The sequence below is a fragment of the Symphodus melops genome (assembly GCF_947650265.1).
Source record: "Symphodus melops genome assembly, chromosome: 1".
In the NCBI taxonomy this organism is placed as follows: domain Eukaryota; kingdom Metazoa; phylum Chordata; class Actinopteri; order Labriformes; family Labridae; genus Symphodus; species Symphodus melops.
Genome location: NC_136691.1, coordinates 10,450,050 through 10,463,661, shown reverse-complemented (window position 1 = coordinate 10,463,661; position 13,612 = coordinate 10,450,050). Strand labels below are relative to the sequence as shown.

At 39.8% G+C, this 13,612-nt stretch overlaps 1 protein-coding gene across 2 annotated transcripts; it reads right to left on the bottom strand.

Annotated features, from left to right (window-relative positions):
- Nucleotides 1-1,030: 1,030 nt before the first annotated feature.
- Nucleotides 1,031-10,609, bottom strand: cmtr1 (cap methyltransferase 1). 2 transcript variants are annotated; one of them, XM_079365993.1, is made up of 24 exons: nt 10,402-10,609; nt 9,077-9,178; nt 8,625-8,773; nt 8,336-8,494; nt 8,083-8,175; nt 7,918-7,989; nt 7,452-7,546; nt 7,151-7,223; nt 6,847-7,045; nt 6,620-6,738; nt 6,350-6,446; nt 5,958-6,090; nt 4,884-5,063; nt 4,756-4,812; nt 4,608-4,665; nt 4,423-4,491; nt 4,050-4,181; nt 3,824-3,949; nt 3,467-3,558; nt 3,289-3,357; nt 2,899-2,946; nt 2,701-2,813; nt 2,453-2,561; nt 1,031-2,283 (listed from the first exon to the last, which is right to left on the bottom strand). In XM_079365993.1, the coding sequence occupies exons 2-24, from the start codon at nt 9,171-9,173 to the stop codon at nt 2,148-2,150; spliced, it is 2,475 nt and encodes an 824-aa protein (XP_079222119.1). In that variant the 5' UTR covers nt 9,174-9,178; nt 10,402-10,609; the 3' UTR covers nt 1,031-2,147. The 2 variants fall into 2 exon arrangements, with proteins under 2 accessions (XP_079222119.1, XP_079222120.1); XM_079365994.1 differs by having other exon boundaries at nt 10,543-10,604.
- Nucleotides 10,610-13,612: the final 3,003 nt, after the last annotated feature.

Below are 13,612 nucleotides of genomic sequence, written 5' to 3'. Positions count from 1 at the left end.
TGGATGTCGATGTGCTGGCAAAAAAAAAATTATAATAATATTAACATTTTTTTAAAAAGTATATGGTAAGGGATTATTGTGAAGTACTGACATCATACATGGGAGTAAAACTGCACCAGCCTAATGTTACTTTACCTCACTATATGGTCTAAAACATATCCTTTATATATATATGTGTGTATATATATATAACAAATTGAAATAAATTTTATTGTTTTCTTAGTGCAAATACTCGTGATATCTTTCTGATATCGTGGTGCAATGCCATCACATTATAGCCTACATTAACAAAACATTCATAACTTACCTCAACAGTGTCTCTGTCTCTCTGGATTACTTTGCTTGCTAATTTTGTTTTGTAATGTAGCATCACAGACTGTAAATATTATGCGCAGCATACACCCACAAGTTTTCATCAACAGTACAAAACAAAAAAAAGTTACATTGTTCGCACTTTCTTTAAGTCTTGTGACCAGACGATGGCTGCTGAATTCAAAAGAAGATAAAAGGCGCAAAATAACATGAAGTGCTGGTCAACTCCAAAAAACTGGCTAATTCTATTGAATTGGATTCATTAAAAATTCTCTTAATTTAGAATTACATAAACACGAAGATTGTATTTAATGCAACCAAAATAATCAGATACTATCTTAAACATTTTAGTTTGAAAGTTAATTGAATAATTGCCACAAAATCTAGGACGCGTTTATATTGGATACATTTTATCAGATATATTAAGTTAAATGTACACGCCTGCAGAATCTTTTGTTTGTGTACCGGGTCATATTGTTGTTGGTTATGTTTAACGTGATGTTTGTGTGCTGCGGAAATACAGTATACGATTTTTAAAATATACTACTCACTGATAATTGTGCCCCCCCCCCTACTAAATCACGCAGCCTCTACATGTAATATATTGAAGTGGCTTTCCATATTGTGTCGTGTAATTTGCTTGTGGGGGAAAAGCTTTACCCAGCTTTAGCGTTACTCTGACCACAGTTTAAATCAAACTTTACAAGACTGTAAAAAGCAGTTTTTTGGAAGCACGATCTCCCATTTATTCTACATTATTATTTACATCAAAGGGATCGAAACCTAATTTACAAGAAAAAATAACTTGTATGCAATATTTAAGAAACACAGCCCAGGCAACATGAGGCACAGACAGAGTGGTGTTGGAATAGGTACAATCAAAACCTAACAGGAAACATTTCAAATCTTTAACACACACACACTCGGATGGTGTGAAGGACCGCTTATGAATGAAAAAAGCTGCTGCTACATCTGTTATTGACTAGAATGGTGATGCGATGGTTCGGATGATTCTACAGTTGACTAACATGTTTGTCTTCTTTAAGCTTCATCTACAGTTTGTATGTTTGAACACAGGCAGCCTGTTTCTTTGTTTCTTTGAAGATGAAGAGACGAGCAGTTATTTTTCTGGCAGGTGTAGAGCAAGGCAAGCAAGAGAGATAAATGATTTGGATGCATAGTTCAACATTTGTAACTATCAACTGCAGCATGAACTCAACCCTCAGAAGCACCTTATCTCTTTTCCTATCCAACATTCACACAGTCACACTCACAGGCAATGTATGGATGAGGAACCGTAAAAAAATTTAATCTACAGGGACATGCGATCCAAACCACAGACGGCAGCAGCTCTTTGTTCCATCACCGTCCTCTGAAGAGAATCTTCTTCATTACAATGCTTGTAGCAAAGAGCAGTGGAAAAGGCAGAAAGTCAGAGTGGCTTGTCAAAAGTCTGTTCGTTACAGAGTCCAATCATCAGCGCGATAAACAGCAGCGAACACATCCTCCCCTTAGCACCAGAACTCCAGTTCAAACCTGAATGTAATTTATCTCTTCGGCATAATTTGGAGGAAAAGTATGCCCTTAAAGTGACCATAATTTAGTTTAATCCTTGATATTGAACTGGACATTAAAAGGGACACACATGAAAGATGTATATGTATGTATGATTGTATCTGGCTTTGCCGTCTTTGTTAATCCCTCTTTTACCAGTAAAATAAATATTGATGTAGACATGTTTTTTTGATCGTCCTTTCTAAGGCTCTTTTTCCTCCATATGTTAGTGCATTCTGTGTTCAGGCTGAATCTGGTGAAGCTCTGGGGCTCTGAGTGTTTTAGGGCTGGTAGTTCTGGTGGACGAAGGACAAAACATCATCTTTGGAGAGTTTCTCAGGGTCCATCCGAGTCTGAGAGTCGTGGACTATGACCCCGTCCACCCAGGCCCAGAAGAGCCGCTCCGAGTGACAAACACTGAGGAGGGAAGAACAGAACGGAAGAAACGTTTGAATTGAGATTTTTTTTTAGCAGTGAACTTCTTCCCCAACACAGAACTCAAGTTTTCTCAAACAAGTTTTTCAACTTCAGCTGATCGAATTAGAAACTAAATGAACTTCAAATAGACAGACGAGATGGATCATACTGGAAGGGGGCGGCAGAGTTTGGTGGCATTTCATAGGTCGACTCCTTCGTGGTCTTATTGTAGAAGAACTTCATCTTGGAGTTTTTACTGTACGCCATCGTCCACGGCTCTGAAGGATGGAGCAGATTTATTATGAGAACTACACAACTCTACACGCACTAAATGTGACTTTCCCACAGGGTTGTTGTGGTCTTTGACAGGGTGCAAACAAAACACCATAGCAGAAGTGTCATTTGTTTTGAAAGTACCATTGACAGTTTTCACGATGTAAAGTCCAGTGGGGAGGAAGTGTCGGTCATCTCTCCCGGTGTAGGACAGCCGTGGGACTCCTCCTGAACTCTTTGTTACCTTCATCTCTAATCTGGATGAAAAAGTCAGAGAGAGAACCAATCAAATACTGTAATAGCACATTAAAGACATTCTATTGGTCAATACTCCAGTCATACCTGACAAAGATTTTCTCCATTTCCTCCAGCCTGTAGACCTCTTTTACCCTGTCCGGAAAAAGACAGATCACTCATTTAATCGAGACTTCCTTGAAGATACCGACAAATACTCTGACTTAAGCAAAGTTTTGCTTTCAACATCCCGCAGAGAGCAGTATTTTTGGAGAACTAACTAGTTGTGGTTTCAATAAATTGTCCTGATATGTGGACTCAGATTCTTTAAGCCAGTATTTGTCACCATCCCAAGTGTTGAAATAAGTCCCAGATACTTCAGGTTCTAAAAGATTACTTCCTGGTATGTTTGAGTTTCCACCTTGCAGTGACATCACATCCCCGCAGACAAAGTACAAAGCATTGTTCAAAAGAGTTCCATTTATCTGAAATAAACACCTGATAGGGTTCATGTCTGGTCTGCTGGGTTTGGACACAGCCTTCACGAACTTCTCAGCCATCTGGATCCTGAACATAAAACACAAATCATTTGGTAAGCGATGAAAAGCATGTATGAAAAGAACACAGTACGGTGACAGAGGAAGACGTATCGCTGATGAAGGTGACACTGCCCTACCTTTGGTTGAAGTGTTTGTCTCTTACATCGGTGCCGTTCAGAATCAGCACATCCATCACGTGAACTGCGTTGATTCTGCGCTGAGCTTTGCCCTTGAGACAAAAACAAACTGCATTTACACATGACCACGAGCAGCAATGAACAGGCTTGTGAAATCGTGTTTCTCTTCTTTGGCAAGGGATGAAAAAGACACAATCTATGAATAAAACAGAGTTTTATGACTGTTGGAACCTGAACCCTGTTTTACCATTAAAACATGACAGAAAGTCAGAATTCATCCATCATTGACAGAAATGGAACAAAGTCTAAACAGATGGGGAATCTGTCTTTCTTTATGAGTTCGGCCTCCTCTCTCACCTCGCCCTTCAGCTCTTGGACGATCTCCACACTCAGGAGTGTATCTCTTGGCAGCTCCAGCTTGAAATTTTCCAGTTTCTTCCAGCGCAAAGGCATCTTCCCATCCCACGTGTAGATCTGAGACTTCTAAACGAACCAAATGAAAACACAGAGCAGTGTGACTAAAAACCCTCCCCACAAATTCAAGACCTTCATGTTGACTTTCGTCTCGTCTCTAAAGACCTACCCCGAGAGAAAGCAGGAAAATCTGCTCTCCTCCTCCCACAATGCACCTGTGGTCAAGTATGTGACGCAACTTCTCGAGCGTGCCGGAGTTGAGAGGAGTGAGTTTACACTGGAACGACTCCACATCTGGATTCTGAGGACAAGAACAGTAAACAAGTTTAATACAGGGAAAGGTTGAGGTTCTATTTAGCAGTGTTTCTCATGACAGTTAAACCCTAAACTAAATATATTATTCCACATTTATAAAAAGCTTTGGGCAACAGTCACAACATGTATATCAACCTCTATAAAGCTTGCTTAGAATTGACTAAGGTGCAAAGATGCTTCACTTTTTTTATTTTCCTTCATAAACAGCACGGGTAAGAAGACCTGACCTTAAGCAGTTCGTAGAATTTAGACTTTGGGTCGGAGGAGGCAGGAGTCACTCTGGCCTTGTCTGGAACCTGACAATGAACCAAAGTGACACATTAACAGGCGGTGTGACAGAGAGTGTAACTGCACTCTTCGACATACCCTAGAGTTCTCTTTAGTTAATCTTAGTCACAGTTTGTTTACTCACCCCCCAAAGTTTCAGACACTCTTTTCTTATGTCTGCCTGCCTCGGCTCTGAAAGGGTCCTAGAGACAAAATCAGAGTCGCACAGTCATCCTTGTATAAAAATAGGTACACACATGGCTTCTCATAGAATGTGAAGTCTGATTACTCACGGGTCTACGACAAAGGCGTGGATCTTCGCCAAGGCCTTGATCTGGACCACACAGAGGCTGCAGAGAAAACATTGTTGTCAGTTGGAAATGACAAGATGAAAGTCTAATTGAATACCGCGTGTCTCTACCTCTCATTGGAGTTGACCATAAACTGGAAGAAGTCGGTGTCCTCTTTGATGATGCTGAGGGGGACCACGTCTGTGACGTCTCTGTCTGTGTTCTTCAGCTGGTTCAGTTTCAGGTTGATTCGGAACATGTACTCTCTGACGGCGTCTGAGCCGGGCTTCAGATTGCGGCACACTATGTATCTGCAGGAAGAGAGTCCAGATATTCATCACTTTCAAATATTCTGCCCAAAGCCTCTCTATCAGTCCAAAATTACAATCAGATTCATAACATAGACACATGTTCAGATTCTTTACATTTTGATACCAGAACTCAAATTCAGTCAGAGAGCAAATACCAACAATTCTTTTCGGCAGATGATGGTCAAAGCTTACTGACAATTTGTAAATGTACATGTGGCCGACAACCAAACTTTTTCTGGTACTTCATTTATGATTGTCTGTCTCTAAATTCATTTTTGTTTGAGCCCACTCAAAGCCTCCCATCCATCCTCTGCTTATCAGAGGTCTGCTCGTGGTGGCAGCAGGTGCAGGAGATCAACCCAGACCTCTCCCCATTAACGTGTTTCAGCTCCTCCTGGGGGATTCAGAGGTGTTCCCAGGTTAGACGGGATACATAATGCCTTCAGTGAACTCCGGGTACACCTCAGGGTCTCCTCCCATTTGGGCGTACCCAGACAAAAAGGGAAGGCGTTCAGGAGGCCTCCCAATCAGATGCCCAAACCAGCTCATCTGGTTCCTTTTGATACAAAGGAGCAGCAGCTCTACTTGGAGCTACGCCCCGAGTGTCCTCGCCCTGTCTCTCCATGGCTGAATCCAGCCACCTCCGAAGGAAACTCGATTTGTCAGCTTGTATCCAGGATCTTATTCTTTCACTCACTACCCATAGCTCATGACCTTAGGTGAGGGTTAGGCTGAAGATCGACCGTTAAAATGAAGGCAAAGTTCTTGATTCCTCGTGTTTTGTATCGACTAATCCGATGCTTAACCATTTTAAATTGGCTTCATAGTTAAGAATAAATCTAACAACAGGATACATTCACAGATACAAAGATAGAGGGAGACAGTAACACCCACCTCTCAGAGTTGGCTGGCCTGCTGGTGACAGGTTTGAAGAGACAGATCCTCTCGAAGCTGAGGTAGAGCAGGTACACCAACCCCACACTGAAGCGAGTGAAGAGGTCAAACGTCTTACAGACAAAGTGACCACCTGAAGGAGACACAAAAAAAAAGAGTCACGATTATGAAGCCTGAACTCTGGCATGAGGATCATGAATACACACCTACTGGGCTTGACTAAAAGTACCATAACTTAAGGAGAATCAAGAATTTCAAGAAAGGTTTTCACTGATTGGATGCGAGTTTAAAGGAAATTTAAAAACAAGTGGGACTGTCCGCTTTTACAGAGTTTAAAACAGGAGCTCTTCGTGTGGGGGGACTTATCTGATAAAGCACATGTGTACACACACCTGTCCTTAGTGTAGAGAGGGCGGTGAGGAACTGACAGAGCGTCAGCTGTTTGCTCAGGATCTCCTGGATGTTTTCCTGTCCTTCCACAGAGAACCCCTGCAGGAAAGAGAGACATCGGACCAATCACAAGATGAAAATCTCACTTCAACCGTAGACAGCAGGGATATGTGACCTTTTCTGTGATCTGTAGATTCAAGACTTTTAAACCAGCAGGGTAGGTGCCCGAGTATGTTTTCAGTAAACAACAACAACACTGGAAAAAGTCTCACCCCGTCTGCCATGAGGAAGTGCAGCCCTCGTTTCTCTGTGCTCTCCATGATGAAGTTTCTGAAGGCAGTGATGTTTTCTGGCCGTGTGATGTCTCCATCTCCGTCCACGCCTCCCTCCCCTGGGTCACACAGAGGTCAAGCTTTCAATGAATCATTCATCACCTGAGAAACAGCCTGAGCTCCCTGTCCTCCTCCTGAGCGTAATATGCCGGCTTTGCTGAGCGTACCATAGTAAGGCTCGAACAGCTCGCTCGGAGCCGCGAAAAAATCTTCCAGTTTGAAGTCACAGGGTCCTTTCAGCGTCATGCCAAAGCCCTTAGCGTGCCAACGTCTCTTCCACAGGACGTACTCTGAAAAGCCTCCAGGCCCCGCGCAGACATCGCCGAAGTACAAGAGCTCGCCCTCGCGGTCTTTTGTCAAAGATTTCTGCACAAGAGAGAGATTGCTTCACCGTGTACGTACTGGTCTGTGTGTCCTGACTGATTGTCTGCAATCTTCCTTTAAAATTGAACTCTACTTTAACCAACTCACCCCTTGTGAATCCTTTGGGTTGGTGAACATGTAGTCAAAGCAGTGGTCGATGTTTGCCATTTTCATAGCCGCTCTAAAACATCGAAAGCAGGCGATAGAACTTGTCAATGTTTTAATCAGAGCACTCATTCAAACATTTGAAAATCAAGAGTCCATGGAGTCAACTTATTTATGTCGCATTAAATACCAGGAAAAATAATACACTGCCATTTATCAATGGCTGCATCCTTACCTGAATGATATGCAGTGTAATTAACAATAATGCACTGTATTTTCCTCATCCAGTTATGTGAGAGCTGACCTGTTGAGGAAGATCCCTCCTCTGATCGTCTCATAGGGATTGGAGCGTGTCCGTGACCTCCTCATCTCCTCGCCCTCCAGGTTGTCAAACACTGACTGAACATGAAACAAAAGGAAGACATTGTGCTGTCTTTATAAGGTCAAAGTCATCCCTCATTGTGAATCTTATCTACAGAAAATACTTTTAAAAAATTGTAATAATTTTTGGTCTTTTACGTCAAAAGTTAAAAATTCATCACAAGCTCAACCAAGAAATTGACTCTAAATGCCTTTATCATTTTTTTTATTGACTATGGAGGTTTATCTGATATTTAAATATCACTACAGTATATGTAATAGGGGTAAGTATAATATATTTATTGTTATTCATCAAAACACTACGCTAACGCCATCTAGTTGGCTAACACCTTTGTTTTCTGGACAATTCATGCATGCTGTGAAAAAAAGGGGCACAACTTGTTACTCACTTTGCACCTCAGAAGAGTGTGCAGGAGGTCTTCAGTGCAGAACTCGGTCTCATCTTCGATCTTAAGTTTTCTCTGCAGGCGTACAAAAGTGAAACTTTCAGAATATAAAGCAGCAGATAATGCCAGCATGATTATTCTGTTTAAAGTTTTACAATGTCTACTCACCCGTCCAAGATTCATCCAATCCCTGAGCTCGTCTGCGTCTGGATTCTCTGTGGTGCATTCTGGGAACCAGTCTACCTTTTCAATAGCACTCGGCTGGATGAAGCATACAAAAAAAAAAGAGACAAAAAAGAGGAAACAGATCAAACCAACAGTTGATCAACATTTTAGGACAACACAATTAATGGTCAAATAATAGAGATTTGTAGGAACAATAAACACTGGAAACATGGCAATTATTGACTGTTAAATGTACCTCTGGTTCATCCCGCCAGTCTACATTAAGCTCCCCTTGAAATCCCTGCAGTGTGAGACCAAGACCCCTTCTCCCTCGCTGAGTAGAGGCCTCCACAATCTCCTTTCGTCCTTGGCCGAACTTTCCCAGACCTTCACCTTCTCGGAAGCCCATCTTAGCCTAAAGGGGAAACGCATCAGATAGAATAATGGAGTTAGGGGAACAAGCTTCTAAATACAATGCAGATAAAGCTCCATAGTCAAAAGTCAACTGTTATTATCTACTGAGAGAATAGTTTCCAATACAGTACCATGAGTTTCTGGGACACACTGTTGTACATGGAGAAGTCAGAGGCCTGTGTGCCATCAGTGTCTTGCTCATCAAAGGATGATATGGAGGGCATGGAAAATCCCGCCCTGTGATCATCCTGGTCACTGAGGGAATCATTTTGGCTAGAATCTAGACAGGACAAAACCAAAGATTTAAAGATACACAGCAACCATGAATAAAAATTACAAGGCGGAGAAGACGCATCAGTAACACTCAACGGGCTTGTAATACTTTTCAGCATTACAATAAGGTGCTGATTGTGGCTATCTAAGATATCCACAGCCTTAGTATCTCTTCCAGGATAAACCAGAGAGGATCCCGAATAGGGGCAACAACAGAGTATAAACTCTGTTTATAGCAAGTGGCTTTTCAATTTAAAACATAATCTAAAATGGTAGCAGACAAAGCTTTTGGGGGAAATAATCTATCTACCTTGTCTGGATAACTGTGACTCCTCATCTGAGCTGCTGTCGTCCCGAGGTCTCTTTGTGTCGTGCTGTGGTGTCAGCACTTCATTTCTTCTCTTCATTGTGGCTGAAACAGAGAACACGATAAGAATATAATTCTGTCTTATGGGTAAAAATGCAAAGCAAAGAGACAAGCTAAAACACTAGAACAGTAATAACCTACATGGATAAGATCATTTTAACTTCATCAAATGGAAGAAAGTCTATCTTATTGTACAAATCACAAAAAATACAGGAGCAGACTAAACGGTCTGAAAGTAGGACAATGATAAACGTTTGAGGAGAGGCTAAAGCATTATGGTTTCTATTGCTTATTCATTAGCAGTTAAACTATTAACTTAATGGACTGTTATTTTCTTTGACTTCACAGAGAACCATACATTTGTATGCTTTGCTGGTAATTTATGAAGAGATATAATCACCTCAGTTTTTTAACATTTCTACACACATATTTCACATATTACCCAGTTTTAAATGAAATGTAAATAAAAGGAAGAAGTCTGGATTAAAAAAGGTTTGTTTATATTTTGATTTAGATTTCTGATTATATTTGACTTTATGGGAAGACTTTATATGAAGATAATTTGCATTTTTGATGGCTTTAGGTGCATTTTCCCCCACACATTAAAACAGTTTCCAACACTTCGGCATTAAAGTAGGTATTTTGTTTTCCTTTTTTTGCTTCTATCTTTTTTAAAACCTCAGCAAAGATCAAACGATGTTGACACTAAATTAGGTTTGCTGTATTTAGACCAATAGTTAAGAGTCCAGAGCAGAAGTGACACCTTCATTCACATCATTTATGTAGACCGGTCCTGAAACAGTTAGATTTTATTCTCCGCTATCTAAAGAAAAAAAAAGTTTATAAAGTAGTGGTCAAATCTTAGTTAGTAGCTAGTCAACATCAAGTGACTGAATAAAGTCTTAAATATTTGACGTCGCCACACAATGATGATTATCATATGAATACAATGAGACACAATTATAATTATTATCTAACTAAAAATGAAACTGGCTGTAGATATAAAAGCAAAGTTTACACGCGCAGTGTTACCCATAAATATTACAGATAGATGCTACCTCTACTGTTGTGTTGTAGTTAGCATATTTCAGACACCAAAGTGAGGCAGAATCACTCTTTTAAAATAACCCTGAGTATGAAAACACAGCTAAAGTCAGCAGGTTTGTCTGCTTGATGTCAGTGTGTTGCTGTGTTTTCTGTGAAACGAAACTGCGCAGATGTAAACACATTTAGCTCGCTAAGTTAGCCAGCGAGTTTGTTTTTTTTACCAGCTCAGAGGAAAACCTTCACTCTCCAGTGACGAGACCGCCTCGGCAGAAAGTTAATTCCGCATATGTTTCGAGATGATTCAGTTTTTTTTATTAACGTGGAAACTTTTGTGATAAATACACAATTTTTTTGAAGTTTACATTAGCCCGCGTCCCGTTTCGACCGACGTTAGAGGTCCTTCTATTTTCTGACGGCACGTAGTGATGACGCATGTGACGTATGACGTGTCTAAACATGTGCCTGTGGGATTTAGTTTTTTTGGAACATGTTTTGTTTGTCAATCTTTACATTTTATTCATGATCAGTTTTTTGCCATTTGTGACGTTGCACAATAGGTTTATATAAGCGGGAAAAATGTTTATATAAACAGGTTAAAACAGTATATAGTTAAAACCAGTTACTGAAGGCAAACTTTAAAGTCCAACTTTCTTTTGTGATATCAACAAATGAGTTTGTGCTTACCATGTGAATTTTGTAATTATTTTTGTGAGCAGCCTACAGTCAGTTTTGATTCTACTTTGGTCTTGACAAGTATTAGATGGTGCAAAACAACTTAAAACTTTAATGGAAGTGTATTGTCTGGACCTGATTACCTGATTAGATTGTCCTTTAATCAGTCTGTTACATTGGGCTAATCTGTTCTTGGCATGCCAGTTAACTGATCCATTGGCTCTTTGTAAAAACAATCACTGAGTTTCTGCCAATTGTACTTTCAGGCCTTGATGCTTTCCTGCAAAGAAAGGAAGACCTACAGGAACTTAGACTATTTAAACTGTCTGAAGTCTAAACATTGAGCAAACAAGCATTTTTTCCTTTTGAGTCTGCATTAATTATTTCTTGTTGTATTTTCAAAATGTAAATTTTTACTGAGATATAGAAGATTCTCTGTAGGGAAAGTCAATGTTCTGCCTTTCGTGATTCAGTTTAAAAAAGGCGACGGGGCAACAGTGCATCGCATGCCTTCATAGATGAGTCTTTAAAATCCTTCTTAGAAACAGTGTTAATACCCTGTTTTCGTGACTCAGGAGAAACACAAGGAAGGAGGTGAGCTATACTTGCTGACAGTAATTCTTCAGTACATTTCATAATACAAGCAAACATTTTCTTAATGAAATCAAGCATCATTTACTCAAGTTTATATGCCTTCTTAATTGCAGAAGTCTTGTACTGAAGCATTATTCATTAAAAACTTTGGAAAGGGGCTTTTAGTTTGCAGTTATTTTAAGTTTATTTAATACTATTTTGTGAATTTTACTTTGCTGTTTTGATTCACGTTTAAAAGTTATTTGAACGGGTAACAGATTCTTATGTCTAATTATGTCACCTGGTGATTAAAATAAGATAAATAAAGTGTCTTAAAAACCCAAATAGGACATAGTACTTAAATGCTGATGAAGTGCAATCCTGATTTGAATATTTGCATTTTCTGCATATACAGAGAGGAACATAAGTATTTGAACACCATGTGATTTGGCAAGAATTTATGGAGGGGTCTGAAATTTACATTAAAGGAGCTTTTCCACTGTAAGAGACAGAATTAAAAAAAATACAAATCAATTATTCAAACATCATGCAATGTGTTTCTTTTTTAAAAATGTTGTCTCTCACAGTGGAAATGCACCTACAATGTACATTTCAGACCCCTCCATAATTTCTAAGTGGGAGAACAATATCGCAGGGAGTTCAAATACTTAAGTTCTTCCCTGTATACTTTAGTGATAGCACCCAACATTGCATTTGATTTAGCGTGTCGGTGTACCTAATTGTTAAAGTGGCTCTGAGCCTTGTAGACGTCATTATAGCTTTTGTTATGCGTTGTTTGGCTTGTGTGTCTCTTCCTTTTGCAATTGGTGGCCAGTGAACTTGGATCATGTCCCACAGGTACATAACAGTCCACCACAACTCCAGTTGCTCTGCTAATCCTCCACTGACACGAATGCAGATACTCACAAACACAGTCCAGAACCATGTGACCAGCTGACGCAATAAAGCTAGAGCTTTATAAAGCACCTTTAGGGACTGCTCTTCCTCAAAGGGGATCATCATAGACCAGGTGTGTGTCTATATCAGAGTAAAGAGGAGTGTGTTTAGACACAGGGGAGAGCTGCTTCTGCTGCCTTGCTCAGCCTGGTAGAGAAGGCGGAGGCCAGAGAGACAGAGAGCGAGGGGGGAAAGGGATTTAGAGTCTAAAGTTGCCTAGCAAACACAGCTGAGGGCTTCTTTCATATTGGTCTCAGCTGAGGAGCACTTGAGCAACAACAAATATGTTTTTCCGCATCCCAAGACTGACCCCTGGATACATTAGATACCTCCAGGTGAGTAAAAAGCTTTGGGACAATTTTCTTCTTTACACTGATTTATAAACATTTGTGGAGTGCTGCTATTTGTTAAAGCTTTTAATAACAATAAATGTTAAATTGTTGATGCAGAATTCATTGTATTCACTGATTCTGATTGTGGAAAAAAAGTTTGTTTAGTAAAAAGCAGAGTAGCAGAGTTGGAACCATCAGAGTTGTATTTGTAGTTAACTGCCAGGCTAGCATAAAAAAAACAAAATTTTGCCTTTATGTAGCAAACAAGGAAAATAGTGATACAAATAACAGCTGAATCCCCTGCTACCAATAAACATAAAAAGTAGATAAATGCTAAACAAATAACTTGTAAATAACTTATTTATGTATGTTATTTTAGACAGACAATAGACAAACCAGCATTGTATTGAATTGCCATTTATTATTTCCCAAAAGCTACACAATAACTCTGACTCATCACTGCACACGAAGTGCCCATTTGTCTGTGTCATGGCAGGATTTAGAACAGAGGATTACAGTCGACTGACTTTAAATGGATTTGAATCAGAGATGTACTTATTTAACCATAGTCAGGTAAATGCCCTCTAATTGGATTTTCAGAGGAAAGGCATGAGATCCAAGTTCCAAATCACCCTGCTGGATTTTTCAGAGACCTGCAGCTGGATTTAAGAACACAGTGTGGCTGATCGTGTGCTTTAAAAATGACCTAACTATCTTGGTCCCAGCTCATCAGATTTGGTGTTGGATAATTCTCATGTGCAGGTTAATAACATAGGTCATGGTTATTCAAATGACCTGTTGTTTACTTTCTCTTACTGTCTGTTACGATCCTGTAGCAACAAAAAGTCAACATTTTCATTATCTTTTCAGCTTTTAAAAAAAAAAGATCGATTGGGAT

Coding starts and splice junctions, on each gene's coding strand:
- cmtr1 (XM_079365993.1), bottom strand. CDS start 9,173: ATGAAGAGAAGAAATGAAGTGCTGACACCACAGCACGACACAAAGAGA. Junction 6,739..6,846: donor GCTGTTCGAGCCTTACTATG/GTACGCTCAGCA, acceptor TGTGTGACCCAG/GGGAGGGAGGCGTGGACGGA. Junction 4,182..4,422: donor AATTCTACGAACTGCTTAAG/GTCAGGTCTTCT, acceptor TCTTGTCCTCAG/AATCCAGATGTGGAGTCGTT.